General features: G+C 48.1%; 10 protein-coding genes and 3 non-coding genes across 13 annotated transcripts; 9 read left to right on the top strand and 4 right to left on the bottom strand.

Annotated features, from left to right (window-relative positions):
• The first annotated feature begins 90 nt into the window (after positions 1-90).
• Positions 91-2067, top strand: F5891DRAFT_1007545 (NADP-dependent oxidoreductase domain-containing protein). The gene is made up of 12 exons (XM_041360475.1): positions 91-352; positions 408-427; positions 489-586; positions 636-739; positions 792-832; positions 889-1096; positions 1149-1215; positions 1270-1315; positions 1369-1424; positions 1473-1513; positions 1563-1696; positions 1748-2067. The coding sequence occupies exons 1-12, from the start codon at positions 287-289 to the stop codon at positions 1893-1895; spliced, it is 1029 nt and encodes a 342-aa protein (XP_041231551.1). The 5' UTR covers positions 91-286; the 3' UTR covers positions 1896-2067.
• Positions 2068-3374, top strand: F5891DRAFT_1007541 (FAR-17a/AIG1-like protein). The gene is made up of 6 exons (XM_041360474.1): positions 2068-2416; positions 2478-2542; positions 2597-2640; positions 2693-2793; positions 2819-3003; positions 3059-3374. The coding sequence occupies exons 1-6, from the start codon at positions 2274-2276 to the stop codon at positions 3169-3171; spliced, it is 651 nt and encodes a 216-aa protein (XP_041231550.1). The 5' UTR covers positions 2068-2273; the 3' UTR covers positions 3172-3374.
• Positions 3375-4554: 1180 nt separating this feature from the next.
• F5891DRAFT_635037 (uncharacterized protein) lies at positions 4555-7171 on the top strand. Its single transcript, XM_041372584.1, has 11 exons — positions 4555-4782; positions 4836-4984; positions 5033-5594; positions 5645-5935; positions 5986-6088; positions 6142-6292; positions 6352-6393; positions 6447-6523; positions 6585-6703; positions 6759-6798; positions 6851-7171. The coding sequence occupies exons 1-11, from the start codon at positions 4617-4619 to the stop codon at positions 6936-6938; spliced, it is 1788 nt and encodes a 595-aa protein (XP_041231549.1). The 5' UTR covers positions 4555-4616; the 3' UTR covers positions 6939-7171.
• F5891DRAFT_635054 (Dbl domain-containing protein) lies at positions 7089-11078 on the bottom strand. Its single transcript, XM_041372585.1, has 5 exons — positions 9854-11078; positions 9019-9790; positions 8161-8970; positions 8053-8114; positions 7089-8004 (listed from the first exon to the last, which is right to left on the bottom strand). Exons 1-5 carry the CDS (start codon positions 10885-10887, stop codon positions 7404-7406), a joined length of 3279 nt encoding a protein of 1092 aa, XP_041231548.1. The 5' UTR covers positions 10888-11078; the 3' UTR covers positions 7089-7403.
• Positions 11079-12031: 953 nt separating this feature from the next.
• F5891DRAFT_t24 lies at positions 12032-12123 on the top strand. Its single transcript has one exon. It is a non-coding gene; the product is annotated as a tRNA-Ser (tRNA).
• Positions 12124-12666: 543 nt separating this feature from the next.
• On the top strand, positions 12667-12751 carry F5891DRAFT_t25. Its single transcript has one exon. It is a non-coding gene; the product is annotated as a tRNA-Asn (tRNA).
• F5891DRAFT_634910 (mannosyltransferase) lies at positions 12711-14426 on the top strand. Its single transcript, XM_041372583.1, has 6 exons — positions 12711-12967; positions 13019-13118; positions 13167-13469; positions 13522-13934; positions 13987-14122; positions 14175-14426. The coding sequence occupies exons 1-6, from the start codon at positions 12811-12813 to the stop codon at positions 14371-14373; spliced, it is 1308 nt and encodes a 435-aa protein (XP_041231547.1). The 5' UTR covers positions 12711-12810; the 3' UTR covers positions 14374-14426.
• Positions 14386-18887, bottom strand: F5891DRAFT_942770 (trafficking protein particle complex subunit 10; the record flags this gene model as incomplete). Its single annotated transcript, XM_041374443.1, has 20 exons — positions 14386-14613; positions 14663-14902; positions 14962-15045; positions 15101-15318; positions 15372-15419; positions 15466-15526; positions 15577-15706; positions 15753-15883; positions 15932-16044; positions 16085-16225; positions 16277-16454; positions 16507-16626; positions 16678-16793; positions 16850-17136; positions 17184-17458; positions 17509-17670; positions 17724-18071; positions 18102-18321; positions 18371-18570; positions 18618-18887. The coding sequence occupies 20 exons, from the start codon at positions 18885-18887 to the stop codon at positions 14386-14388; spliced, it is 3570 nt and encodes a 1189-aa protein (XP_041231546.1).
• A 118-nt stretch (positions 18888-19005) lies between these two features.
• F5891DRAFT_1007522 (DEAD-domain-containing protein) lies at positions 19006-20718 on the top strand. Its single transcript, XM_041360473.1, has 5 exons — positions 19006-19533; positions 19581-19759; positions 19810-19950; positions 20014-20154; positions 20214-20718. The coding sequence occupies exons 1-5, from the start codon at positions 19039-19041 to the stop codon at positions 20611-20613; spliced, it is 1356 nt and encodes a 451-aa protein (XP_041231545.1). The 5' UTR covers positions 19006-19038; the 3' UTR covers positions 20614-20718.
• On the bottom strand, positions 20719-21882 carry F5891DRAFT_1102413 (uncharacterized protein). Its single transcript, XM_041363601.1, has 5 exons — positions 21712-21882; positions 21555-21660; positions 21212-21501; positions 21076-21158; positions 20719-21023 (listed from the first exon to the last, which is right to left on the bottom strand). The coding sequence occupies exons 1-5, from the start codon at positions 21847-21849 to the stop codon at positions 20936-20938; spliced, it is 705 nt and encodes a 234-aa protein (XP_041231544.1). The 5' UTR covers positions 21850-21882; the 3' UTR covers positions 20719-20935.
• A 59-nt stretch (positions 21883-21941) lies between these two features.
• On the top strand, positions 21942-22024 carry F5891DRAFT_t26. The gene has a single exon. It is a non-coding gene; the product is annotated as a tRNA-Asn (tRNA).
• Positions 22025-22060: 36 nt separating this feature from the next.
• F5891DRAFT_634807 (uncharacterized protein) lies at positions 22061-22942 on the top strand. Its single transcript, XM_041372582.1, has 4 exons — positions 22061-22312; positions 22378-22462; positions 22511-22728; positions 22786-22942. The coding sequence occupies exons 1-4, from the start codon at positions 22121-22123 to the stop codon at positions 22882-22884; spliced, it is 594 nt and encodes a 197-aa protein (XP_041231543.1). The 5' UTR covers positions 22061-22120; the 3' UTR covers positions 22885-22942.
• On the bottom strand, positions 22758-27564 carry F5891DRAFT_634804 (regulator of Vps4 activity in the MVB pathway-domain-containing protein). The gene is made up of 12 exons (XM_041372581.1): positions 27369-27564; positions 27083-27312; positions 26949-27022; positions 26802-26893; positions 26639-26754; positions 26508-26590; positions 26416-26458; positions 26288-26363; positions 25552-26241; positions 25458-25498; positions 25237-25407; positions 22758-25188 (listed from the first exon to the last, which is right to left on the bottom strand). The coding sequence occupies exons 1-12, from the start codon at positions 27396-27398 to the stop codon at positions 23001-23003; spliced, it is 3834 nt and encodes a 1277-aa protein (XP_041231542.1). The 5' UTR covers positions 27399-27564; the 3' UTR covers positions 22758-23000.
• Positions 27565-27601: the final 37 nt, after the last annotated feature.

Here is a 27601-nt window from a genome sequence, read left to right as displayed (position 1 = left end):
GACTCATCCTACTGAATATGATCACGTGATGTAAAGTAGATTCTAAACATCATGCACACCAACTTGACATTTAAATTTAGGTCAAGCAAGGTTTGGTAGTGATCATGTCATCGTTCTGACAAATGTAATAGTTCTCGCCACGTGGTTTCCCCCTTTTTCACAAAGCATCTAATCTGCCGCAGACTGTGCGTATCTCGGCCAGCTAATATTTCAAGCCGTGTACTTCCTAGGCAGTTATAAAGACCACTTCCACTTCTTGCGATCCAGAATATACCTTTCATTCACAATGTCTATTCGAGCCACTACCTCTCTTGGCGGTACTGCATCTAATGTCACCATTGGTAAAGTAGCTGTATGTACTATGTTGCTCTTCATCCCAAAGTTTTTCCTGACATTTCCCCTCTCAGCATGGATTGATGATGATGACGTGCGTTTTCTTTTCTTCTGACACCATTAGATCAAGTTCACATCGATGATCCATCATGTAGATGGACACCCGAGCCAGTCCCAGACGAACAGTGTTTTGAGGCTATCAAGGCTGGCGTGGACGCCCTTCCTCCTGGCACAAAGATGTTCCTTAACGGAGGTAGGCGAAAGTTCCCCACATAAGACATATGTGCTAAATTCGGTCACAGGGGAATTCTATGGGCACAATTTATCAACCGCAAACCTCGAGATGATCGCCCGGTTCTTTGAAAAGTACCCCGACTACGTAGACAAGACCTTCTTGTCCATCAAGGTACGGTCTATCCTCGCTTCCCCCTCATTGTAATTAACTCTTTGTTTCTCAGGGAGGAATAAAGCCTGGCGGACAGGCACTGCCCGACGGCTCGTAAGTTTCAGTTGTGCATCATGATCGTTATACTGAGATGCGACCTTGACCATCAGACCCGCCAACTTGAGACGAAGTGTCGAGCTCGTCAATGAGAAACTTCGCGGCACCAAGCGCCTTGATTTGTTCCAGAGCGCTCGTGTAGACCCCAATGTCTCTTTGGAAGAGTCGATCAGGACCCTGGTCGAACTCAAGAATGAGGGTAAACTAGACCATATTGGCATGTCGGAATGCAGCGCTGACACTCTGCGGCGTGGTAATGCTGTATGTGAATAGTATGACTGTCTCGGCAAGACATCTTCTCATTAAGTTCCAGGTACACCCCATTGCTGCTGTCGAGATTGAGGTCAGCCCATGGGAATACGGAGAGGAGGCCAAGAAAGGTACGTCATTAGACATAAAGTTCTGTTGGAGTAACTCATCTTCAATTTTGTCAGTCATTGCGACTGCCGAAGAGCTAGGTATTGCTGTTATCGCATACTCGTGCGTGTCACGTTAGTACACGCTTGTTCTGACCTGACAATAATCATGTTTAGTCCGCTTGGTCGTGGGTTTTTGACCGGTCAAATCAAGAGGCCTGAGGATATTCCGGGTAAGATCATCGCTCAACGATATTTATGATACTCACCGCAATTTCCAGAGGGAGATTTCCGCCGCTTACTGCCTCGTTTCCAGGAAGATGTAAGTTTCCCGATATGCGCTTGATCATCAGCTCATCATAGCTTTACAGAACTTCAAACACAACTTCGCTATTGTTGATGCGTTGACTGCGATTGCGAGGAGCAAGAACGTCACCTCTGCTCAACTCAGCATCGCTTGGGTTGCGTCGTTGGCAAAACATGTCATCCCTTTGCCCGGTTCCTCGTGAGTCCCCGTCCAGACATACGATTGTCATGGGCCTTGACATTGTTTCAGGCATGCCAAGCGCACCCGAGAGAATTGTGCTGCAGGAGATATCGAGTTGTCTACGGAAGACATCGCAGAAATCAATGGTGTTATCAGTGCTGCCGACGTCAAGGGTGACAGGTATGACCATGGCCATAAGGCATTCCTCTGGGGTTAGAACCGCTATTTCTTGGCTACTTGACAAATCCGATGGACCAATCCAAAGTTTTTTTCAAACTGTATTTTGATTTGATTTTAGGCCGCTTTATGAAATACCGTTTCTTGAAAGTGATTTACCTAAGGTCTGCCATATTTGAAGGAAACCTTGTGTATAAAATTTGTGGCTTGATGTGTACACACGACTCGGAAGCTTATGAAGACTTGTCGTGTGCACTTAGTCTTAGTCTTAGTGACAACCGCGGCGATCACTGGACTCCTTGGCTGTGCATCATTACACAGTTAGAACAATTCGAACTCCACGGGCGACTAATATTAATCCGCTCTTCTCTAGACTTGCACAGACAAATCCTTAACCTCTCATCAGCGTCACTAGTTCATGCCTCGCCCCGAAGCGTTCTTTTTACATGGGGTCGCCGTGGGTGTGATGACATATGGTTTTATTAGCCTCAGGATGCTACCCATGGATGGCTGGATCCGAGCACAGAAAGGAGGGCACTTCCAGTTTTTGACTATACAAGGGTGAGTGCCCCCTACCTACCCTGGACTTCTCCGAGAGAAACTGATTCAAGTTTGTGGCAAGGCTAGCTACCGCTTGGTTGACTATGGTCCTAAGCCTTGGCTGTGATTTGCTGCCTTCACTTACTAGTAAGAACAACAGTCAATTAGCCCTTTCTACTTGGATTATGACACCTTCTCCAGCCCTTCGCACAGCCAAGCGTGCTTCCCTTATGATAGCTCTCCCTGTAATTCATTTCGCCTCTCTGACGCTGTCGTTCATTGATGAATCCATCCCAGCTCACATTTGTAATATCCGCAGTGTACTGGTCACTCCTGTTATTTTTTCCATCATTGATTCTGCAGCGCCAGCTTCCGGGTCTGTCGGAGCCCTCTTCTTCGTCGACCCTCCCTTCACTAGCACAGGATTCCTTTCAACATAGATTTCTCTCTCCATCTCGCTCCCGTCATCACCCTCCTTGTGGACTTTATTTTCTTCGAGAAAAAATATACCAAGAAGCAAGCTCAAATTGGCTCACCACTTGTTGTCCTCGCCTGTGGGGCATGGTATTCCTGGTGGGTAGAATATTGCGCTAGTTATAACCATACATGTGAGTATTTGCATCTTCGTTTGGTTACACGTTACTGAAATAGCTCGATGTCTAGTCCCATACCCTTTCTTGACGGAAAACCCATTCAACATCCGCGTTGGCATCTATGCATTTGTGTCCTTCCTTGCTTGGAGCTGTTTCCGCCTCATGAATGCACTCCATCCTTAGAGGGTTTTACCATCTTGATATCTTCGTGTGGAGCTAACAACAAATAATCAACGTTCAGCGCAACTAGTGTGGCCCAGTTTGGTAGATTGTCGATGTCATTCGAAATGTGATGATGGCACACAGATTGTTATAAATAGTATAAATTATCATTGATAGACCCAATGGGAAGTTAATTTTATGTTCCCCATATATTTCGGAAGTATAACATGGTATTGGGCAGTGCAGAGGTATTACAATGCAAGATGTTCGCTCTCACCGCGATGCGCCAACGGGAATCTCGTTCTTTACCGCTGGTGTGAATTTGACGATCGAATATTGAGAGGAGTGATGTGGGGCATTAAAGCAGCGCCAGTACGCAGCTCTTTGGCTAAGGTGGGTTGTAGCTTAGGCTTAGGTGTGATGATCATCGAAGCATCAACACCTCACCATCATGATACTCTTGTTCTGTTTCCCTATCACCTCCGCAGCGTCGGTTGAACCATGGACACACTCCATTAGTACCTGAACGACTCTCCTTTTCTTTGTGCAGACTCCTAAGAAGAGGTTCGCTGAACGTAGTTGTTTGATCTTCCCGACCACTGCCTATAGTGGATACACGGTAATAGAGATTTCTTTCATTTCCATTATATTCTTTGCACGATCATGTGCTGCAAGTCCCCATGGGGGAGCTAGTCTGGGAGTATCCAGTGTTTAGTATAGGGAATTATTATCTCGATGCCTGATTGAAAAGGCTTGGCAAAATCGAACCAACGCTCCGCATTCCTCCAAGAATAAATGGTGGTCCCGGAGATAACTGGTATTTGAACAATCTAGGAACGGCCCTCACTTGCTAGGAACAAGCCACGGTGTAATGTATATGCCACTTGTCGAAAATGCTTTGGCACCCCGCGCGCTCGATGAAGAGAGTAACCAGGGTCGAGTGTGATGTTGAACAATACGTTGAAGCTACCATGTGAAGTAATCGTGCCGACTCATCGATCATCTCCAATCCGTATTCCCTCGATTGGACTCCTCTAGTAGATTGTCATCCAACACTGGATACTATCAAGAATAGTCAAACCAGCTGAAGAAGCCTCCTGAGAGTAAAAGGTCTTGCATAAACTTGGCTCTCGTTTTAATGGGCCAATCGCTGGGGACCGAGAGTCCGAGACACAAAGATTGACAGGCAGCTGTCACCTCATGGTTCCCACGAAGCGATGTTTCTTGGACTCCGTATCACTGTCGCTGCCTCAGAATAACACGACAACAACGATGAGATATTCGTCTTAAACAAAAGATTATAATGAGCTGGTTTGTAGGTTTTGTTGAGTGACTTGAGCATGATGGGAACTGGTAAGAAGATCTATCATTACCTAAGCATCAATTTTTTATCTTATCTGGTCGAGTCACTAGAGCTGCCAAAATGTATGTGAGTCAAGAGGTGTTTTATCGTTATCCTCTCCAAAATGTGTGGTATACTTGCAGTTCATGGCATAGAAAACCCGCCGGCTGAGCGCACTCGATTTTTGGCTCTCTCAAAACGTCTTCGTCATCGTGGACCTGACTGGTCCGGGTGTTTTGTCGGAAAGGAAGGCATACTTCTTCACGAACGCCTTGCCATTGTTGGTGTTGGTGCGTGACTTATCATTCATTCTATTATTGATCCTGACCCATTGTGGCTTAAGACACCGGTGCCCAACCCCTCGTCAGCGAGGATGGTCAAGTCATACTCGCTGTCAACGGTGAAATCTATAACCATCTAGCACTTCGTGCGACCCTCAGCTCAACTGCCAGTTTCAAGACACACTCGGATTGCGAGGTCATCATTCCTCTGGTTTGTTGTGCTATACATCCGTCTGTGGCAATTACTGACGATCTGCAGTACAAAAAACATGGCAAGGATCTTTGTAGCATGCTCGACGGCATGTTTTCATTCGTACTTCTGGATGAGTCTGTGACTCCTACTAGAGTAATCGCCTCCCGCGACCCCATTGGGATTACAACATTATATCAAGGATGGAGCTCGAAGCACCCAGGTGCAACGTATTTTTCCTCAGAGTTAAAGGCTCTCGTCGATGAATGTGACACGATTATTTCATTTCCCCCTGGTCATGTCTACGACAGCCGTGACCAGTCAACGACACGTTACTTCCAGCCATCCTGGTGGGATGGAGATGCAGAAACAAACCCTGTGCTGGCGACCACACCCGTAGATTATACCCTTCTTCGGGAAACCCTGGAAGCTGCAGTGCGCAAGCGGCTTATGTCTGAGGTGCCTTATGGTGTTCTCCTTAGTGGTGGACTGGACAGTAGCTTGATCGCTTCCATAGCTGCAAGGGAGACAGAAAAGGTTGCTCGAGCTCAGTACGAAGCTCGCCAGCGCAAGCTTGCTGAGTCCATCAGTGGTCCCCCAACGCCAAGGATGGACGATCTGACACAGCAGGGTAGGCGCACTGAATATCGCTCCTTATTTCCACGCTGAAAATCGCCATAGCTATGCTGGCTTCGTGGCCACAATTGCATTCATTCTCAATCGGACTGGAGAACTCGCCTGACTTGCTTGCTGCCAGGAAAGCAGCACACTTCCTGGGTACCGTGCACCACGAATATGTCTTCACAGTCCAGGAGGGCCTGGACGCCATCCCAGATGTTATTTACCACCTTGAGACCTATGACGTGACAACCGTTCGTGCAAGCACACCAATGTACCTCCTCAGCCGGAAAATCAAGGCGATGGGCGTTAAGATGGTTCTCAGCGGGGAGGGTAGCGATGAAATTCTTGGCGGTAAGATGCCTTGAATTTGCCGCAGCGAGCTCAATTAACGCGCTGTCTAGGCTATCTGTATTTCCATGCTGCTCCAGACAGCGACTCTTTCCATCAGGAATGTGTTCGGCGCGTCAAGAATCTTCACACTGCTGATTGCCTGCGTGCCAACAAGTTAGTTTCGAGAATCCCACTTTCCCTCGGATCACTGACGGATCCGCGCATAGGTCGACGATGGCCTGGGGCTTGGAAGCTCGGGTACCTTTCCTCGACAAGGCTTTTTTGGAAGTCGCTATGAACATCGACGCGAAGGAAAAGATGTTTAAAAAGGACTCAAGCCAAGCGGTTGACGAAGATGGTCGTCCGAAGATGGAGAAGGTCAGTTTTCCCACCCGCTGAGTATTTCTGGACATTCATGCCTCATCGTTTTCATACAGTACATTCTTCGGAAAGCATTTGACTGTGGGCCAGAGGGGACGGTCTGTCGATCCCGATAATCTCCACACTTGCTCTGCTCATCCTCGAACTTTAGCCTTATCTCCCAAAGTCTATCCTATGGCGCCAAAAGGAGCAATTCTCAGACGGTGTTGGATATTCTTGGATCGACGGGTTGGTCTACACGTTTTCCTATCGGTAGCGAGATACGCGGGCTGATGGACTTCGATCACAGCATCAAGGATAACGCAGCCGCCTTTGTTTCTGATAAAGATTTTGCTAAGCGTGCGGAGCGCTGGCCAGTCGATACTCCAGATACAAAGGAAGCTTATTACATCCGAGAAATATTCGACGGTAAGCGATATCTAGAAGTAAACCAATTCGAAGTACACGTTCTCATATTCGTCAGGTCTTTTCCCCTCTGAAGCCGCAGCGAAGACTGCAGTACGGTAAGTTTGGGTCAACTCTTTTTTGGTTTTTTTTTGAGTTCTATCGATCCAGCTGGATACCACGAGGCGACTGGGGTTGTTCCTCGGACCCAAGCGGGCGTAGCGTCAGCATTCACAACGCGGCGTACGAAAAAGACTAAATCGATCAAAATAGTATCGTACAATAGATAGCGAAGAAGCACGAAAGTGTGCGGGATTAAAACTGTATATAGGGTGGTGACTGCATCGTTGTAGCTCTAGACCCTGAGAGCATAGGGGAGCACATCTCAAGTATTTTAAATGAGATCAGGAACGATTGGATGATTGTCAATTGTTCGATGTTTGTGTTCCAAATAGAGAATGTGATAAAAGATTGAAGGAGCCTGAGGAAGAACGAGAGTGATATGGTATCATCAAATAATTGGGTACCGACTCTGACATAGCAGGGGGAAGTGATAAGAGACGTAAGAGCGAGGTGAACGATGAATGAGTGTGTGTCGGCTGTGCGATGAGGGTAAGGAGGTAATAAAGTAAGAGAGTGCAATATGCAATGATTGTAATGAAGATGGACCGACGAGAAAAGCTAGCGGAAATCTAGGCCTGATTGATGAGAGCAAGAGGTCAGACTATGCGACCAATGATGGATCCTGGGCCACTATTTGACGGTACAAGCCCACCCCCGAGTCTTCAGATCCAACAGGCGAGACTTGCGGTTTGGTAGTGGTGGAGGTTGCGCGGGCGGCTCCACTCGTTTGCGAGGTCTGGCGTGACCGCTTCATGCCGGGGGCATGCGGATTACCGCGAGTGCTCATGTCCCAAGCAGGTCGCGTGACGGTAGCCTTCATAGAATGACTGTCTTCTGAAGCATTCACACGTGTGCGCGTGCTGGGTGTTGTTTGCGTTCGCCTGCTCATGGGGCGCGTAGAATGAGAGGGATGGTCGACCGAAGCTAGACGAGTCCCAAACTTAGCGTTCGCAGAGGACTCCCTGCTATATGAGGACGTGCCGCCTGGAGATACACGACGTGTTGAACCAGCGACGCCGTGTTGCTTGGGCTTGAGGACTGGTTTCTGGAGGGTGATCCGGTCTGCACCCCAGTATGAGAAACTCATTTTACTCTTCTTGTCTGAGTCATCCGACTCTCCCTCGCCATCTTCCTCGTCGTCAGGGAGAGGGACGATCTTAGGCTGCGCAGCAGACCGTGCTTCTGCTTTGGAGCGTACAACGCTACAAACCGCTCAGCAGACATTAGTGATACGAGCATAAGATACATACTCTTCCATAGAGACAACCCCTTCCCTGGGCTGGACGACATCTCCAATCGCCCAAGTCTCGATCTATGCCAAAGTGAGAACAAGTCAAACAGTGTCACCGGTGCTTTACCTTGAGAAATTTGTACAGATTCCTCGGCTTCGTATGCGAATTTCTCCGCCCTGTTGTGCCATACTTTGACTTCCCCTGCATCTCTGGCAACGAAGTCGCCCTCGAGTTCGACCCTGAAACCAATGGTAATGATGTCGTCCCCGTGCGCTGGCACCGTAGGACAACATCATTAAATACCACAAGCCACAGGTCCTTCTTGCCCCCCATGCCTGAGCCCGTGCCCAGCACATCACTCAGCCGGCGGAATGACGTCTTGCCCTTTACGCCCTTGGCGTTAACGACTGGTGGCGGGCTCGACCCTGGGCCTTTTGACGGACCTGAGTCATGTAGAGACCCAAAAATCTGCCGTTCCTCCAGCAGCAACCTTGACGGCTTCGGGATCGCAAGCTGCTTCACCTTGTCAAGTCCCTCGATGCGGGCAAACACATCACGCGTCTTGTCACGGTCCTCTTTCTGTATCTTCTCGTCCTCAATGCTGCGCACAATCGTCTCAACTTCTGCGACCATCTGCAGAGTACTCTCATACTCAAACGTGCTCGGATCTGTGTGGAAGAGTAGGTTTTGGAAGAGTAGAGGGTATTTGAGAAGGCGCTGGAAGGGCTTCGAGAGGGTGATAGCAAGCCCGGTTTCACCTTTATCGGCCGCCAGCTCTTCCAGCCGTTGTAGGGACTTACAAACCTTGAGCCATTCAGCGGCATCTTGGTTCTTGGGCTTCTTGGCAGCGCTTGCGGTGCTCAAAGCGTTATCCACCTGCTCGAGCGCACGCTCAAGATGTAAGACATATGTTGCGTAGCCTTGGAAGATATGAGACTAAAGTAGCATGAGTATATTGTGTCAAATAAGAACTCTGATACTCACACTTGAGACAAATACATCTGCGAGGGACCGGACAAGAGGGTATTGCTCCTCGTACCGCTTCAACAGTCCTTCGCTGAGTTTGACATGTCCATCAAGCACACCGCTTTCAATAACTTCGAGGCATATGCGTAGATCCTCAGGCAGTAAGTGTGGAGGGACTGCAGTCTGGAGAGGACTACTGGCCTGCGAGGTCGAGCGCTTGAACTTGCGCAATACCCGAGTGCCTTGTGGAGGAGTGGTCTTAACACTGTCTTTACGCTCCCGCTCCTTATCCTTGTCTCCCAGTGATTGAGAGGAAGTGGTAGCGAGCTTACGCTGGGGTGCAGGAAGGGATGCGTGCGAACGTGAAGGGAAGGGGAGGATATCATGTATTTTGGTTGCTCTGCCACCACTGCCTCCCCCATGATATGGAGAGCGAGAATGGCTTGGATTGGCGCGATTGGTTTGCAGCCCCTCGCCTAACGTATCCTCGGCATCCTCATCACTTTCATCATCAATTTGGGGTGTCGTGGTAGCGAGGCTGCGACCATCTGCAGGCTTTGGAGCTGCATCTGCAGGCTTTGAGGCACCATCAGCATGGAAGCCAAGAGGGCTCATGAAGCGTGCAGCAATGGGCAGGACATCGATCGATTCCTGCGGTGACTCAACCCTACCATAGTCATCGTACTCGTTGAATGGTGTCGGTGTAGGGCTGACAGGAGGAGGCGTGGCATAAGGGTGGAGAAGGGGCTCGATAAAGGACTCTTTCATTTTTGTCAGGTCATTTACGTATCTGTAGCGAATACAACGATCGCATCAGGATCAATGGATCAGTGTGTGGGGAGGGGCAGCGCACCGCTCTTCAGAAGCCACGATTTCCCAGAGGACTTCTTGACGAGTGCGCTCACGGGGACCAAGGTTGCTGACGAGGTCTTCTTCTGCAGCCTCACTCCATGAGGTGACTGCGAGAATGCGGCTGCTGGTATTGGACATTTGAGAATAGGGCGTGTTGGAGCGCATTGAGCCTGGGTAAGGGGAGACTGCTGTGCGTGTACTCGTGGCTTTTGCAGTATTGGTTGATGAAGCAGGGGCTACAGTGGTAGACGTGGATGGAGAAGAAATGGCGGTAGTGGTAGTAGACTTTGCAGCGAGGTCAGTGCGTGATGTTGAGGCGGCTGTGGAGATGGAGCCACGCGTGTCTTTACCATGTGTTGCCTGAAAACGCGACACGGTGGTTTTGAGCGGGGCGCCCGAGGGCGTCTGAACAATTTGAGAGGGGCTGAGCACCGATGTATCCGGAAGTTGGGTATTAAGAGGCGAGGGTGTCGGAGGGGGTGAAAGGAAGGCCACCTTTTTCTGTACGTCGTTTGATGTGGTACTACCATTTGCCTTGCGACGATTTGCAGGGTCCGGGTCATGTGTAGGCGGGGAAATGGTAAGGCCGACGCCACTGTCGTCGTCAAGGGGCTCCTCGATTGGAGGTAAAGGGCGAGCACAGATGTCGGGAAGTGGTTTATGCGATGAAATTGAAGTAGGAGTTCCTGCACTGGTATTGACTGTACCTGCACTAGTGGAGCGTTGGATTTGAATCAAGCTGGGAGAAGTGACATGTCTACTACTGGTGTCGGTTGCTGGTCTACTGACAGGCTCGATAGAGAGCCTCTCATTGGTAGGAGGCCAATTTGGGAGTGGTGGAAGCTGGACTAGCTCACGCTTTTCTCGGCTGGGGGGTGAGTGGGAGTTGGTAGAGGAGTTGTCACTGCGGTCCTTGGTCAAAACAGAGACATTGTCACGATCTTTTTCTTTCTCTTTTTCCTTGTCCTTGTCCCTGTCTCTGTCCTTGTCCTTTGATGACAGGCCTCTGTTGAACCTGTTCAGAAATGCTTTCATGGCCGTGTGGCCAGAATGAAAGAAAGAAGGTGACTAGAGCAGAACAAGTTGTGGAGCAGTGAAAGTGAAAGGTGATTACAAGCAGTGACCAGACAGTAAGACTGACGCTGTTAATGCTGTACTAAGATGTCGTCGGTAGCTAGGATCACGACCGTTACAGTAGTCCCTCATGTCAGACTCATGGTACTTAATAATATCCTTTCATGGCCAACCCTTTACATACATGCGAAAATTCAAACTCACGCGGACACACTAAGCCTCGTGTTCATCGTCAAGTCTCTCGGAGCTCGCTCCTGTCTTTTTCGGATGGCAAATCGCTTCTAACAATCAATGGTCTCCTCGTTATGACGTGGTAGAACTCGCTGTAACTATCATCAAGGTATATATATCTCCTTTCACCCGGAATCATTCATATCGCTCGCCCTCGGAACACCGTAACTTCTCGTACTCGGCAATTTTGCTGATGGCCCGTATCCTACCTCACTGTAGATGACAGCAAGAATACTGAATTCATCATACTTTCAAATTCCTAGATACGGTCGTGAGCGACCTATGCCGAAACTCACTATTGGAATCAACTCGGAATAGGTCGTGACGCCGCCTCCGAATCAGCAACTCACCTGATCGTGCTTGCATCCAACTTGCACTTCCCAAATTCTTCGGAAGTTCGATTTCCCCTGCGCACGTCCGAGTGACAAAACTTCCAAGCAGTGACGTGAGGTGTACATCCTGCAAGAGTTCGGGGCATTCTTTCCTGTCAAGCAAATGACGAAATGCATCCTCGATAACGCACCAAGTAGATACCATACTCATATGATACCCGTTCGTGTCTGATCAAGATGTTTTCTTTGTACTTACATGTTCCACAGCTCCAGGTGGTCGAACGCGAGCGCCCTCATCTGAGACTACTATAATGTGCATGGTGCCATGGTAGCCCTACTGCATACCTCGGGACTGCGGTTCTTGACATGCCAAACTTTCACTTGCTAGCTAGCGAGTTCACAAGGGACACGTAAACATCAATTTGTTTCATGTACTATTTACAGGACCTAGAACGATGGAAGAAGTTCAAGTACTTTTCATGGGTTGCCAACTTCCCTATGCCATTGAGTATATGTTGTGCCTGATTGCAATCTGCAAACAAGTCACTTTGCCGGAGTGGTTAACGGGATCGCCTGCTATATACAGCGAAGCGGTTGGGCTTTGCCCGCGAGTGTTCGAATCGCTCAGGTGACGCATTTTTTCGACCAATTTGGGATACACTTTTTGTAGGAATTTTGCCACTTTTCACCTGCGGCGAAGAAAGCAATGTTCTCCATCGCCTCTTGAGGGAGCCAGCTGTCAAACGCAACGGCTTGAGCGTTATGTCGGTCGCAGTGGCAGTGAGCGTAGATTCTTTAAAAACACTGTAGTTGTGGAGTACCGGTTTGTCCTGCAGGGTCGCCGTCGGCCAGTTTCTTCCAAACAGATTTCATTCCTCAATAATTATGTAATCATTTTTGGTATGGTTTATTATTGCAATTCTAGTATGTACTGAACTTCTTCCAGTTCTCCCGACACAAACGCAAGCTAGGAAAAATCAACACTTTACCACAGATTATCGGCAATTCGTACCATACTTATTTTCCTTATCTCGTACACTACTCCATAGGATACGTAGAGTACCGCGTCTTAACAGTTTCCGTCGTTTGTTGTGGTATATAAACACAAAAATTATTCTCTCTTTAGCTGATAGGCTCCAAATTGGTTGTGTTACTGCGAAAACGCATCATATGCATGTGCCCCATGGCTGAGTTGGTTACAGCGTCCGACTGTTACGAATCGTTTCATCGGAAGGTCGTGAGTTCGAGCCTCACTGGGGCAGTTGTCTTTTGCATTTTTGCCGTACTTGGAACAGTGAACGTTTGATTGATTCGGACTCCCATGGGCCTCAAGGTCTCATCTTCCATGTTCGTGCAGAGTTCTGTCTTCAAGTACGTCTGGTTGTTTTTATTCGACCAGCAATATTTCTGGATTACTGCATCTCTTGTCGTTCTCGGAGATGCTATCCTCACTCAACTCATAATGTGGTTCGTTCCCTGTTAGCGCGTCTCACTAGCTCGCATAACACCATGACCGATACATCAGCCAGATACCGAAATCGACTGGGAAACGTACATGGTCCACATTGACCTTTACCTGAAGGGAGAGCGCGACTATGTCAATATCACAGGTCCCACGGGTCCTTTAGTGTAAGTCAACCTGACGAACATACGCTGCGCTTACCTTGACGAAACTAGCTATCCAGCTGGACATGTTCATATTCACCGTCTTCTTCATCTGATCACAGACGCTGGTCGCAATGTTGCGCGAGCCCAACAGATTTACGGCGGTCTATACGTACTATCCATCACTCTCGTATGCGCGATATACAAGAAAGCAAAGGTTCCAAATTGGACGCTTCTGCTACTACCGCTCAGTAAAAGGCTGCATTCTATCTTCGTTCTCCGCCTATTCAATGACTGCTGGTCATTAATCTTCGTACAAGCAGCGATTCTCGCTTTCCAGAGCGCTTGGGACGACGTTGGTATCTTGTTATTCAGGTGAGGCCTATACTTTCTTCACTGATGTTGAACATCCATAACTTGGTACAAGCCTCGCTCTCTCTGTCAAAATGTCAGCAATACTATATCTGCCAGGTCTACTAGTCATTCTCTTCAAACGACACGGCCTCTTCACGACCATCCGACACATGCTCGTTTTGGCATGCACTCAAACTCTACTTGCACGCTCTTTCCTCATTTCAAATGCAAAGTCCTACCTGCAGAATGCATTCGATTTATCACGTGTTTTCCTGTACAAGTGGACCGTCAATTGGCGTTTTGTTGATGAACGAACATTTTTGAGTCCCGCATGGGCGAAAGGCTTACTTCTGAGTCACGTAACGGTATTGATTGCCTTTGGATTATTCCGATGGTGTCGCGGCGACGGTGGCGTAGCTAAGGTTCTGCAGAGAGGTTTCCGGCGACCCGGTCTACCTGCTGGTTTGGCGCCTGTCGATCCCGATTGTGAGTCATTCCAGGAGTTCGTCAATTTTGTGTTTGCTGACTTGTGCACCAGACGTTGCTACTGTGCTTGTGACGTCCAACCTCATCGGCATCATCTTTGCACGATCATTGCACTACCAATTCTACTCGTGGTATTCGCAGCAGTTGCCTCTTCTTACTCAAAGAACAAGGTTTCCTTTTATCATGCAGTAGGTCTCTTCGTACAGGAAGGTGTATCTTTGCGTTCTAATATGTACGAAGAATGGCACTCATAGGCGCAATCGAATATGCCTGGAATGTTTATCCATCTACGCCATTTTCATCTGGCCTTCTCCTCACAGCAAATCTTGTGACGCTACTTGGGGTATGGTTCGGATACCCAGAAGGAAAGATGTTTTCAAGGCGTTCAAACAGCAACCGCAGTCAAGTCTCCCAAAAAAAAGTCTCCCAAAAGGAATAGTCGTTGGTACATTTATTCGTATTCGCCACCCATACCTACGATATATGTACTTCTGCCACCTCTGGGCAGAATCAAAACCTTTTCAGCTCCATGAACTTGACAAGCATCAGCGCTTGGCACTGTAGATCCCATCGAGGCTTGCGTTAATATTGGTAGTGGTCGAACGTCGACCTTGGGTAAGGTAATTTCGCCGTGATGCAGAGCTATCAATGTCAACGGAACAGCGAATGAACCACCGTCCTAGACATCGTTTAGATGGTGGGTATGAACTAATACCAGTGGGACTTACAGTTGCAACGAAATCTCCACGTTTTCGTCCACACAAAAGCCAATCCTTGACACGCTCTTCGACATCGTATCGCATCGTGTAGCAACGCTGTTTGCCCTCTTTCTCAGCCCAATGAAAAGAGGTCTTGAAGATGAGGGTTGCGTTGATTGGTTGGCCTGCGTAGATTGGGGGTAGTTGAGCTGACTGAATGTCACTGGGAAGTGAAGAGGGTTGAATAGTGATTTGTGCTGCAGTCACAATCTGTTACAGACAGGCTAGGTCAATGCGGGTGTCGTTAGGGACAGCTGGGAAATACCAACATTCATCCTTGGCACGTCAACTGGTATCTTGATCTCTCTCCAAGGGCAGGGTGATGCAGTCTCTGGGCGACATTGCGCCAATGCCTGAAGGTCACGCATGATGAGCAAGAGCAACAGAACCAGAAATCGACAAACGAACCTCCAGAATAGGTCCCTGGAAATCCCCGTCATCTTCAAACGAACGAGGTAAGATAATTTCACCGGTAGCTCTGTATGCTTCTACCCATTCAGCGTCACTCTCCAGTTGTGCGACCAGTTTGTCGATGAGCATACGTCGTAGAGAGCCGTATTGGGGCTTCTCGACTGGCATGCTTGACAACACAGTTTCCACCGTTTGTCGAACTAATGCCTCCACCTCTAGATAACACATAGCTGCAGTCAAGGTAATACTGGATAGAGAGAATCCTCACCGTCACGTAGTATGCGGTATTTAATAACAAGGTTCAGTGGATCAAGAACTGGGTTTCTCTCAGCATTCGATAAGCAAACTGGCTAACAACGCACCAGGTCCATTCGAAGACTCTATGGAGAACAAGGAGTTCACGGGATGTTCTGGCATAACGGTCTATGTGAAGTTTATTATCTTCAGTAAACAGCGAAAATATAGAATCCTACCACAACGGGACGGCTCGGACGACAGCCTGAGATCTTCACCCCATCGAGACTTCGTGCACCCTGCAGCTCTGTCGAGGATATTCGAACGTGCTGGTGGGAAGTTGCTGAGATAGTAAACTTGGAAAATAGTCTAAAAGGACTTCAGAACAAGGTGCAAGGTGATATAATGATGGAACCTTTTGCCGCGGAAAAAGTCTTCTACGTTAACTGCTATGGGTAGTGAGACCGTGACAACTCTTGAGGTTTGCAAGGTGCGAATCACACCCATTGAGGATTGCGTGTTGTAGGTCACATTTAACCAGATTTTCTTCAGTGCAGGAATAAGAGTCGTCTTTTCTGGACAAAAGATGCTTACCATTGTATGATATCTCGAAGCATCGGAGTGTGGCAGCGAAATTATGATGTCCGCGTCGACGGGAGCATCCAGAAGGACGATAGCATTTTCAGAGGCCTCAAGAGTCTCCGTACCTTGTCCTGGTTCAAAAACATATCAAAATGTATTGAAAACACTGACCTTCGGCCTCTAGGCGTGCCGCGGAATAGTTGAATCGTACTCCAGAAGGCGGAGTTAGTTTAATAGTTGCCCTCGAGATGTCATTCCGGCCAGTGGAAATCACAAGCAAGAGGTGTGATGTTGTCCCAAGCTCAGCTTGAATCCATAAGTTAAAATTATTACAGTCAAGAAGACTATACCACTTACTTTGCTGAGGTTGACGCATCTGTACATCCAATGCACGCAAACTGTGTGGCACGCGCACCAATGAAATCTGATTCCTCTTGGGAGCAGTGGTCACAGTACCCGTATGTTGCCATTGAAAGTGGACACGCGACATCACTATTTCACTGCTCTCAAGAGTATATAGACCCCACGAAGATGACTATGATGTGCAGTTCAGTTTGACGGGAGACCGTTGAGATGGTCAGACGCACCGGGCAAGATAGGGTTACGGTCAATTGGCCAGGAGGAAGTTTATCCACCTTCGCGATGAACTTTAGGCGTTCAGAATCTCGACCGCGCAATGTTATGTTAATTTCATCAATAAAGACATCCTTGGAACAAAATCAGCTCTGGAAACAATGTCAAGATATATGAACACGTACACATGGTAGATGGTTTGAAACGGTGGCATCTACCAAGACTAAGTCTTCATCGTCACTACAGGTAGCATCGCCAGATACTTGAACTGCCATAATAGGATGGTCTGTGTGAACCAGATCTACGATTTGCCAATTCTTAGTTTCCAGATTGTCAGTGCGTTTGGCAAGCACACACCTGAGTCTAAACTTGCTGCAGCAGTGTGAAGTGCTCTAATAAGCTGGGTAACAGACTTCTCTTGATCCACCTCCGATGTCAGTTCTTTGCTCATGTCATTTGTGCATGTCCTGAGATATGCAAGTAAGATATGTATCCACTCTCGGTCTTGAGGATTTTTCAACTCCGCATGTATGTCGAGTGCACGAGAGAGTACGAAGGACTCTAGCGATATCCACATATGAGGTGCATAATGTGCGGGTAAGGATGTAAAAATGGCCAGAGCACTCGCCAGGCGTCCTCGATGGCTGTCCTGTGATAAGAAGGCAGATCATATGTCAAACAGTAAACTTACATGTCCAGGGCGGCGAGGAAGCCATGCAGCTTTAGCGCAATCTTGCGACGGCCAGCCTTTACGTACATGTCGATGGCACGATTTGAAGTTGCGCAATACAAGTCATAAAAAGCCTCCTTGTCCCTAATAGCTAGTATGATCTCGTGATTGCTTATCCGCCGCGTCGATGAGCGTTTACTGATTTGTTCTGGATGCAAGGCAGCTTCTTCCATACATGTTGTTGCAAAAGGCAGCTTTTTGGGCAGATGACCTACTTTTACGCCAATGATGTCGAGCTGTAAAAAAAAATCAGGGCATGGCGAGAGTGTCAGCAATGATATCTGACCTGAGTCTTGGCTAATTCAAGAAGTTCACCTTTGCTCGCACTGAATCGCGCGAGCTGAATGCCATCCAGTTCTGTCGTAGTAGCCCACGTATCACATTGATCGACAACACTGAGAGCAGAAGAAAATATCCATGACTCGATAAAGTATTCCGATAACTTGGCCTATAGAGGACATGAGCTTCTACGATACAGAATAGTATGATGTGATCCCTGACCTCTACCTCCCGCAATCGTCTACCAAATGTGCCCAAAAAGGTGGTGACCTTCTGGCAAATCTCGGAGGGGCGACGCATCTTATTTAGCAGAGCACACTGACGAGAAAGCAAGTATATCCGGAAATCGAACACTGAGATGGAGTTGGCGAGGATAAGGTCGCGATAATGTTTCTTCGTGATTGAGAGTAGAGGCACCGAGTCGTCCTTATCCACGGGCTGAATCAGACTACCAAACCAGGACATGTTCTTCTCTCTCAGAACTTGGATGAAAGATACTTCCAGCTCGTTGTACTGGTGCAGGGCATCTTCGAAAAGTTTCACTCCTTCAAAGGAGCTTGCAAGACTTTCCTGACAGTCAAAAAATCTCAGTTAAAATACGTTCAAAAAAATGCCATGTATGAGACATGCCTTCAATATGAAAAACGTGCAGAAATTCCAACCAGGCATTTGCCTCTGACTCTCAGAGCGTCTGACCTCTTCTTCACGTTGAGAAACGGATGAATCTAGAGCAGACAGTAAACCGTCCTTGATCTTGTTCACAAGATCAGCCCATATGACAGGACTGTGATCTCCCGCTGTCCATGACAACTGTACACATCTGATAAATGTAAGTGTGAGGAGAGACGCGATAGGCGGGGTAGTCACACCGGTCTCGCTTGTCAATATTAAAATCTGCCTTTATCTTATCAAGGACGGAGCTCTTCATGTTGAAGAACTTGCGGTCTGTGGTCTTGACATCAGAACGAACAACGTGCACAATGATCCATTCTTGATTCTTCCGCTGAGATATGGAAGAATGCCAGTCTTTGATCTGTTTCTTCACAGTCGTCTTGTACAAGTCGTTATCCTGAATACCTCGTCAGGTTACCGCTACCGATTGTTCACCACGTTTACCTCGCACGTTACAACGTAAAGGTTGAGTAAAGGCTTTTCTAACAGAGTGACTGGTACTTGTGACGTGTGTTCATCGCGGAGAGAATCCAAAGGAACAAGAGTAAGTTCAAGTTCCTGGATGGTTTTGAGATTCGGTCGGGAGGCTGACTTCCAGTGAATGCTCCGAAGCGGTAGCTGAGATTGCAAGGCAGCTAGCACTTGCTTCCAATTCTCTGAGGCCAGAAACGACACTGGTGCAGAGTATGTCACTAGGACATTCTGATTAGACATTGGAAGATGCTAGATGGGTGGTATACTGTTGGACGCAGCGAAGAAAGTAGTACTACAGTTGGTAATACCTTCTGACTATTACTCGGTCAACGTGAGAAAAAGATTTTAGAATCTTTGCTCTGGATCATCACTTCACTGTCGACGATTACGGATGGACAGTATGCCTTCGCCAGAAGAAGCAAGCACGTCGACCACACCACCAGAAACCTTCAAAGAACTGGGACTCATAGATCCTTTACTGGAAGCCCTAGATAAGATCAACTTCACAAAACCTACTGAGATTCAGCAACAAGCACTTCCTCATGCATTAGAAGGTCGAGATATCATTGGCGTGGCGGAAACTGGATCAGGAAAAACTGCAGCGTTCGCACTTCCCATCTTACAAAAACTTTGGGACGAGCCAAAAGGATTGTTTGCGTGCATTCTTGCACCGACCCGCGAACTTGCATATCAGATAGCGCAGCAGTTTGAGAGTCTGGGTTCCGCCATGGGGGTACGGTCCTTGGTTCTTGTCGGGGGAATGGATAGGATGCAACAGGCTGTTGGCCTTGCTAAGCGGCCCCATATCATAGTGGCCACCCCCGGTCGTTTGAACGATCATCTCCAGAACACGAAGGGGTTCAGCCTAAGAAGCTTGAAATTCTTGGTGCGTTTTCCCTGGCCCTTGCACCCCAAGTCCTTACAGTCGCACAGGTTATGGATGAAGCAGACCGTCTTCTCGACATGGATTTCGGTCCTGAAATAGACCAGATTCTCAAAGTCATACCCAAGGAGCGCACAACGTATCTGTTCTCCGCTACCATGACCACCAAAGTTGCGAAGCTACAGCGAGCCAGTCTAGTAAACCCTATCCGGGTTGAAGTTTCTTCAAAGTATGGGCAAATTATCGGCATCCTGAGCTGTACTGAGATAATCAATGTAGATACCAGACCGTGTCCACCTTGCTGCAATATTATCTACTCGTCCCCTTGGTTCATAAAGATGTGCATCTCATATATCTCGCCAACCATCTTGCATCGAACTCCATCATGATATTCACCCGGACAGTGCATGATGCCCAACGGTAGGTGGTGAATTGCAATCATTTTATCATTCTCGGCTTATTTTTCCCATTTCTCTATTCCAGACTGTCAATCATGTTACGATCGCTTGGCTTTCCTGCAGTTCCATTGCACGGTCAGCTGAGCCAAAGCCAACGTTTAGGCGCTCTGGGCAAGTTCAAGAGCGGAGACCGCAAGTTGCTCGTGGCAACTGACGTGGCAAGCCGGTTTGTTCCTTATTTCTGTTTCTGTCCCTGTGTATTGATTCAAGTCGCTCTGCTTACAGTGGTCTTGATCTGCCTTCTGTTGACATTGTCATCAACTTCGATATTCCAACCCATTCCAAGGACTATATTCACCGCGTTGGACGTACTGCGCGAGCAGGTCGATCTGGAAAATCGATTACAATGGTGACGCAATACGACGTGGAACTCGTCCAACGAATAGAAAAGGTCATAGACAAAAAAATGGAACTTTGGCCAACCGACAAGGAAGAAGTAATGTTGCTGAAAGAACGTGTGGATGAGGCTGCCCGCTTGGCCATCAATGAGCTCAAGGAAGAAGCTAAAGCAGGTGGAAAGAAACGCAAACGTGAGGATGGCGTTGGAAGGGATGAGAGAGATCGTGACGATGATGTCGTGGAGGCAGGTGTCCCGAAAAAGAGACATTCAAAAAGAGGGCGATAGGTTTTCCCGTATTTGATACTTGCGGGAAACCATCTCGTTAAAACAACTCGATTAGTGAGGATTACACTGAACTTTGGCCTTTGTCTATTGGCACAGCAATTTCCTGGGACAAGTTTTGAGTACAAGCATCAAGATACATTCGAGAATAAGTATAGAGACATCGTCCGACTACCAAGGCGGTGACAAGGTCGATGGTATGCATGATTTAAAGCTTGATCGACAGTTGACAATTGACCTAGAAGTCCAACCAAGCCCTAGGCCTGATTACCAGAGATCGCGAGTACAAAAGAGTGAAGGATATGGCGATCGTACTTAATTGTCGTCACATGAACATGAGGTCTGAGCGGAGGATATACTTAGTTCCATTGCGAACCAGCGAACCCTCGTGAAGTAGGCATTCATTTCCGTGGCTAATCGGTCAGTGTTAATCTGCGGTCAAGAACAAGGCTCTGGATCACTAACCGATGGAGAAGAACAGTTCCACGCGTTAGAGGTGCTACAATGGTTTCGCGTGCTTTCCCCCGCTCATCCTTGTAAAACAGTGTCTAGTACACGTTAATCAGTCTTGAAATTTACAATCATAGTCACGGATTAGTACCTCACCACCTTCGACTCCATCCTCGATTCCAGTTAGGTAAACAAGTACTGTCCATTCAGATTTTGCTTCCGTCTCTGGGTCACGGACAGAATCATCATAGTGAGGTCCAAAGTACTGCGACGGCGTGTATTTGTACATGCGAATATTTGAGTTGCATGAGTGAGGCGAGCGCTTTTCGCCATGCGGAGGACGCCGCCTGACTGAAGCCGGAGGAGGGAAAGATGGGAGATATGGTAACAGAAGGGAATGTAACTTCTGAGCAAATGAAGTAGAGGTCACAGAAAAACGAACTAGAATTAGGACTACGGGTGAGCACCGACTCCTTACTGATCAAAATGCTTACAATTGACCCTCTCAGCTTCCCCTTTCTTCTTGGGAGGTGTTAACTCCAACGGAGTGTTGTCGATGAACTTCACAAAACGTTTACACTCTTCAACAGAGAGAAACTCCTGTCTGTCATTTAGAATGCGCAATGATTGCGATACATAAACGAAACGAACATCTATAAGGATAATCTGGTCTTCCAGCAGCACGCGACATTCGAGAGTTTCTTTCTGCAGGATCTCTGGAAACGTAAGAGCTGGCGACACTGCAGACTTGCGTGGTGTTTGCTTTGATGCTTTCGATTGCTTCGGCATGTCAGGCGCCCAGAACCCTGAACATTAAATCGCAGGAAGGGAGACATGGTAACGGCACTGGCCTAATTGGTCGAGGTGGCGTCAACAGCACATGCCCCATGGCTGAGCTGGTTACAGCGTCCGACTGTTATTTACCGGCATCGGAAGGTCGTGAGTTCGATCCTCACTGGGGCAGGACTTTTGCCTATCTTCTAAGTTTTTATTTGTTCGAATTTGTCACATGCACTTCATATATTTTGAATCTTCTTACGCTCTTCAACGAACTCGATGAATGCAACGGACTAGACCTTTACCCGACTGTCATCCTGAGTTATCTGTCATAGAATGGCCTAATTTTCGGGAGTATCGTGTCGAGAACTGGCGACTTGCTCGGGATGGAAGCGGGAATGTTGTTCGCGGTGCGACATCATGGGGATGGATTGACCTTTGTCTACCTTTGGTCATCTCGTTCATATGGCCAAGAGTCAGTATCCTGCTCGAAGTCTTTCAGCTTAAAAGCCCACAGCTAACAGTCTCTAAACTTTGTAGTTTCGTGACAGCACTGTGTCATGTGCATTCGCAGTCCTGGTAGTTGGGTTTTCCATCTACTGCCGTTGTACGCAAGTTCTTCATGGTATATTCAAAAACAGTGGTGTCTGTGCATTCCTCATTTTTGAAACAGAATCTGTGCTAGTGTTTCCAGCCTACGGTATACAGCTCGAAACGCATCGGGGATATCCTCTGCTAAAGCCGCTCTTCGTGTCTAGGCGATTTATTCACGCATCACTTTTAGAAGACTTCGTCATAAATGAAGGTTTAAGAAGATGGAACGTTCGCTATTATCTGGCTGCTGTGCATGGATCCAGCACGGACAAGATTGCTCTAGATGTCGCATTCGAGGTCAGCGATGTGCTATACTATCGTTTCCTTCTCTAGTCTAATTTTACCTTGATTCAGAATATTTTGCCATACTTTCCTGTACTCCTTGAAGTATACCAAGGAGTGCAAGAGTTCATGTTCTACAACCATATGGACAATAGGCATACCTGCATATAATATACCATCTATTTTTCGAGTAAAACCAACATTTTCACTCACGCAGCGTTCTGGGTCTGTTTTTCATAGTTTATTGCATTAGCTGGTGCCACCAGCAGGAACAGTCATGACAACATCTACTCCCTACTCCCTTCCTCACTCTCATATGCGCTCAGAATGTCATCGTAGCCTTCGTCGTCCCCTTCTTCTGCAGCGCTATCTCTAGTTTCCCGCGTCTCATAGAAGGAAGATCTACTAAGCCGAACAACCGATTCTCCCGAAATTTTCCGTGAACGCCCCACCGTATCCCCGGATGTCTTCCGCCTAGGACGTGGAGAATGCGACGGAAAATTTGGGGATGTTGATGTGGGCTCCTTGGAACCAAATTCAGGAGCACGAGGTGTCATGGCTATCTCTTGCTCCTCGGGCCACTCTGGAGGGGCGAGCGAGTTTGGGCTCACGTTCTTGTGCTCAGCCACAGAAGTACTAGGCCGAAGGTTGGTGTCCCGAGTTCGCAGGCTGGGTAGTTTTGGAAGGTGACGCTTCGAGCGCATATGGGGATTCCTAGAGGGTGTCCAGTCCTGCGAATCAGAATTGTCCATATCTTGTCGTAGAGGTGGTGGTGTCTTTTTTCGTAGTAAAATCTTGCTTGGTGTAGGTGGCCTCAGAGATACACTATCTTCGCTAAAGGAGCTCTCCCGACTTTCACCATTCACCCGTACCTTCCCTGCTTCGACATGAACTGCGGTGATAGGGGTCGGAGGAATGGGCGGAGATGACACCGTTGTGGGTGAATCGGCAGCAGCATATGCACACCAGCCCCTGTCAGACGAACTGTCTTCAGCGGCGGACCTAGTATAGGTTCTAGTGGATGGATCGCACGTCATTGCATCAGACGTGCTTAAAGGAGAAGTTGTCCAAGGAGCTCGTAGCGCACGGGACGCGGGTGCCATTGGTGATATTGACTTGCGGTTTAGTGCCACCCTCCGACTTCTGCCCTCGGATTCGATGTCAGATCTGGAGCCGACGCTTGGTTTCGAGTGCAGTCCGTTGAGAGCATCAGAAGGCGACTGCGATGACATCGAAGACACCGAGTCAGTGCGCAGTCCGTGCCCTTTATTGCGCGCTACATCCATCCACTCGCCACGCCGTGTGACTGGCATCCCGCCATCCGAGTGCGCGGCCAACGGAGGTTTCGCGGTAATCAAAGAGCTTGAATTGAGAAGAAGTGGACGTGGCGGACCCCTGGGAGGTTGTTGTGGGGCTGTTGTACGTGAGGTTGCGGTGCGGGAGTTCAAAGCAGCCAAGGATGCCAGAGAGGCCTGTGCCTTGTGCATGAAGTTATCTTCCTGCTGAGGCTGGACTTCCGGGCTCGGAGGGGCGGTGTAAGTTCCTCCTCTGCGCGGCAGTGGCAAAAAACTGTCTCGTGGCGATCGAAAGAATGTTGGGCGAGGGGGTTCCTCAAAAGTAGCCCCTCGACTGCTACCAGGAAGCAAGCCCCCTCTACTCCTATCTCCAGAATGGCTAGCACCATCTCTCAGTGGTGACCACTTGTCCGGAACTGAGGGTGGTAACTCAGATTTCGCGAACACCGGTGACGATGCATCTCCATTCGATGTCACGCTATTGCGTCGACTGCTCCATGCATCCATCGCTCGGGCACGCCAATTTGTGCTTACTTTCGCAAAAGCCGCAACGGTGTCAGAGTCTTTGAGTTTTCCAGCATAACCCCAGATACTTGCAGGCGGTGGGCTTAGAGATGGGTTTGAGGTAATTTGCTTTGGGGGACTCTGAGGGGAATGAAGGAGCGGTGGTGACTGTGGTTGTAGCGGGGAAGTTGGAGATGGTGGAGATGGCGGATCTTCCATAGAGCTTTGATTGGTGATTCCTCTCCAAACCGTATTGGCGAGACGCGAAGTCAGGGTTGGAGCAGCCGGAGTTTCTGTCTCATTGCCGTCTTCGTGGGAGCTCTCTTCATCCGAACTCGAGTCTTCTTCCTCCTCCTCTTCCTCCTCTCCCTCCCCATCAGCATCAGTAACTTGGTTTGTAAACCCCTTCCACATGGTGGCTTTGATCCGAGCACCGAGGGTGACATTATCTGACTTCGAAAGTTTATTTTCTTCGATGCGCCTTTGGGCCAAATCGTGTGCGGTTTGCAAGACTCGGTCGATACCACCAGCTGCATCAATTGGATAGGATTGCAAAAGAGCAATGCCCTCGAGGAAAGCGTCGCTGAGCTCCCATGGTCGAAGCGGAGAAGAAGGACGAATAGTAGCATGCTCTTCAGCCCACAGTCCCGGAGACTTACCTCCAGGCTTTGCAAGTCTAGAAAAATTCAATATAATCATCAATTTGTATGGATGATTGACTGACCTAAAAAGCGGCGCGCGCGCACGGATCAGAAGACTTGTGCAGATATCAACGAGGGCATCGAGTTTATGGTTCTCATCTCGAGTTCTCATTGGGTAGGAGAAAAGCACATCCCATACGGGCAGGAGGGAGGTAAGAGGAAGTGTTTGCGACAAGAGAGGTGCAAGCCAACGACTGCGAGCTTGTGTAAGCCATGAAATATCAGATAAGAGAGCGCATCATACTAGGAGTAATGTGGAAGTAAAGGATCCAAGCCTTTGGTGTGCTGTTACATCTAGAGTTGAGGGGAGTCCATAATTCGCCAAGAGGAACACATACCAGGCTCGCAGCAAGTTCTCCGTCAGCTTGTGCTAATCGATCGCTGAATTTCTTCATCCAGACTTTACCACCTTCCTGATCTGCCAGTTCAGAAAACTCCCCAACGAGAGCTTCAAATAACCAGAATGTATCTGCTTCAGCGTGGGCTAAATCTTCCGGTTCCACCTCCTTGATAAGAACAGCGTACAATGGTACAAGTAAGGAAGGAATGTCTGGAGATTGGTTTGCTGGATTTATACATGAATGCAGATACAGCAGACGGAGAAGGGCTGAGATGTGCTGTGGATGTGCGCTGGAACCACCGAACGGTCCGGCATGTAATAGTGTGGTGGATGCCCCTGGTCCACAGGAATCCATGCTCGGCAATTGTGACAGTTCTAGTGTGCCAATGTCAGGCTCAAGGCGAATTTCGGGAATACCTGCGGGGTTCGATGCGGAAATTTGTCCGTGGAGGACCTGCAGTCGCGCGTCAAGAAGATGAGCACACCCAATCCTTTCTGTCTCATCACCATTTTCATCTAACGGAGACAGAGTTGGGCAGTTTGTGCCTGTATCAAGCGTGTCGAAGAGTTCAGGGGGAAGACGAAATAGAGATTCAGATATTTTCATTAGCATCGTATCCGTGTTGCTCAGCGGCTCCGTGGGTGCTGGCATGTCATAAAATGGTGATAACAAACGGCGAACGAGATCCTAGTCAATGTATCAGCTTGCGTTTCGAGACATGAGTAACACATACATAGTAGCTGTCTCGTTGTTTCCGGTTTTCTTTTTGCCATGTCGACTTCAAGACCGGAACAGTGCCCAGTAGAAGCCTACATTGCAAGTTAGGTCAGTCAGAGGTCAGACACGCTGGCTGTCACGTACTTCCATATCCTAGGCCTAAGCCATGGAGGTTCGTCGGGTAACCCTGGCAATTCGCATTAGATATTACTCCATGACGATTTGTAGTTACTTACCTTGCGAACACAGCCTCCGTAGACGAGGTAGGTCAACAATGGGTGAACCTTGCGGATCCAAAATTTCAGAGATCAAATTCAAGCTAACTCGGACGTTCAGCTCGTCTCACAAAGAACTAGAAAACACGCACATATCCTGCCGGGGAGGGTCTGCAGCCCAGTTTACATGATACACCTTTGATATATTTGTCAGACAGTTATTTATCTGGGATGCAGAAGGGGTTGATGGGTGTAGTAATTGCATGACCTAATAAGATGTTAATAAACGAGTACAGAAACTAAAGAAATACTTGCACGCAAAGGGACGTGGTTTTCAAGGCTATTAGGTGAACTAGAAAAATGATGGTACATGCGTTGAATTAACATATCCCTAACAACACTGAGTTCTGTTTGATCCCGTGAGCACAATCGATCACTGAGACAATTTTTGTATACTCTCACCTTTAATATTAACATTGGGAGCTGCAGCTATGATAGAGGCTGCAGCCTCTGTAAGAATGGGGCTCGGCGAACGCCTAATGAATGGTCGCTGTAATCAGCTGTAGCACGATTTTATACAAGGTTTGGAAACGCACCCTTCGTCCAACTCGCCAAGATACTCGATGATCATGCTGACATGCATTTCCACCATCTCCAATAAGTCGCCTTTTGCATCATCTTGTATGAGATTCTGTGCCTTGGCGCGTGCAAGAGCAGTATTATTCTGTTGCAATAACGTTGCAATGTCACGCCGAGTGATTTGCCCTTGGGAGTCTATTCGCTCTTGAATTTGACCAAGACGCTGCGATGTTGATCGTAGTAAGACCTGCAAGGAGCATGAACTTATTATGGATGTGTGGTAAGGACAAAGACGACACATACTTTAGTCGCAACTGGGTCCCAGTTCGTCATGTTCGTCGTCAGTCACCCGAAAGCGTATAATTGAGTGAAGCTATAGGTCGGTATTCATGAAAGTTTAAGTGGGACGTTAGCCTAGCTTGCTGCGCCCAGTGGTACCGCTCTCTCCGTTTTAAACGTTAGCGACAATATTTGCACTGCCAGTGCAGTTGGATCTTTAAATAGATCCTGTTGGCTTACTTGGGGTGATAGAGCTT

The sequence above is a fragment of the Suillus fuscotomentosus genome (assembly GCF_016647785.1).
Source record: "Suillus fuscotomentosus strain FC203 chromosome Unknown F5891scaffold_6, whole genome shotgun sequence".
Classification (NCBI taxonomy): Eukaryota; Fungi; Basidiomycota; class Agaricomycetes; order Boletales; family Suillaceae; genus Suillus; species Suillus fuscotomentosus.
The sequence above is the reverse complement of the archived record's forward strand: the minus strand, read 5'-3'. Positions and strand labels throughout refer to the sequence as shown.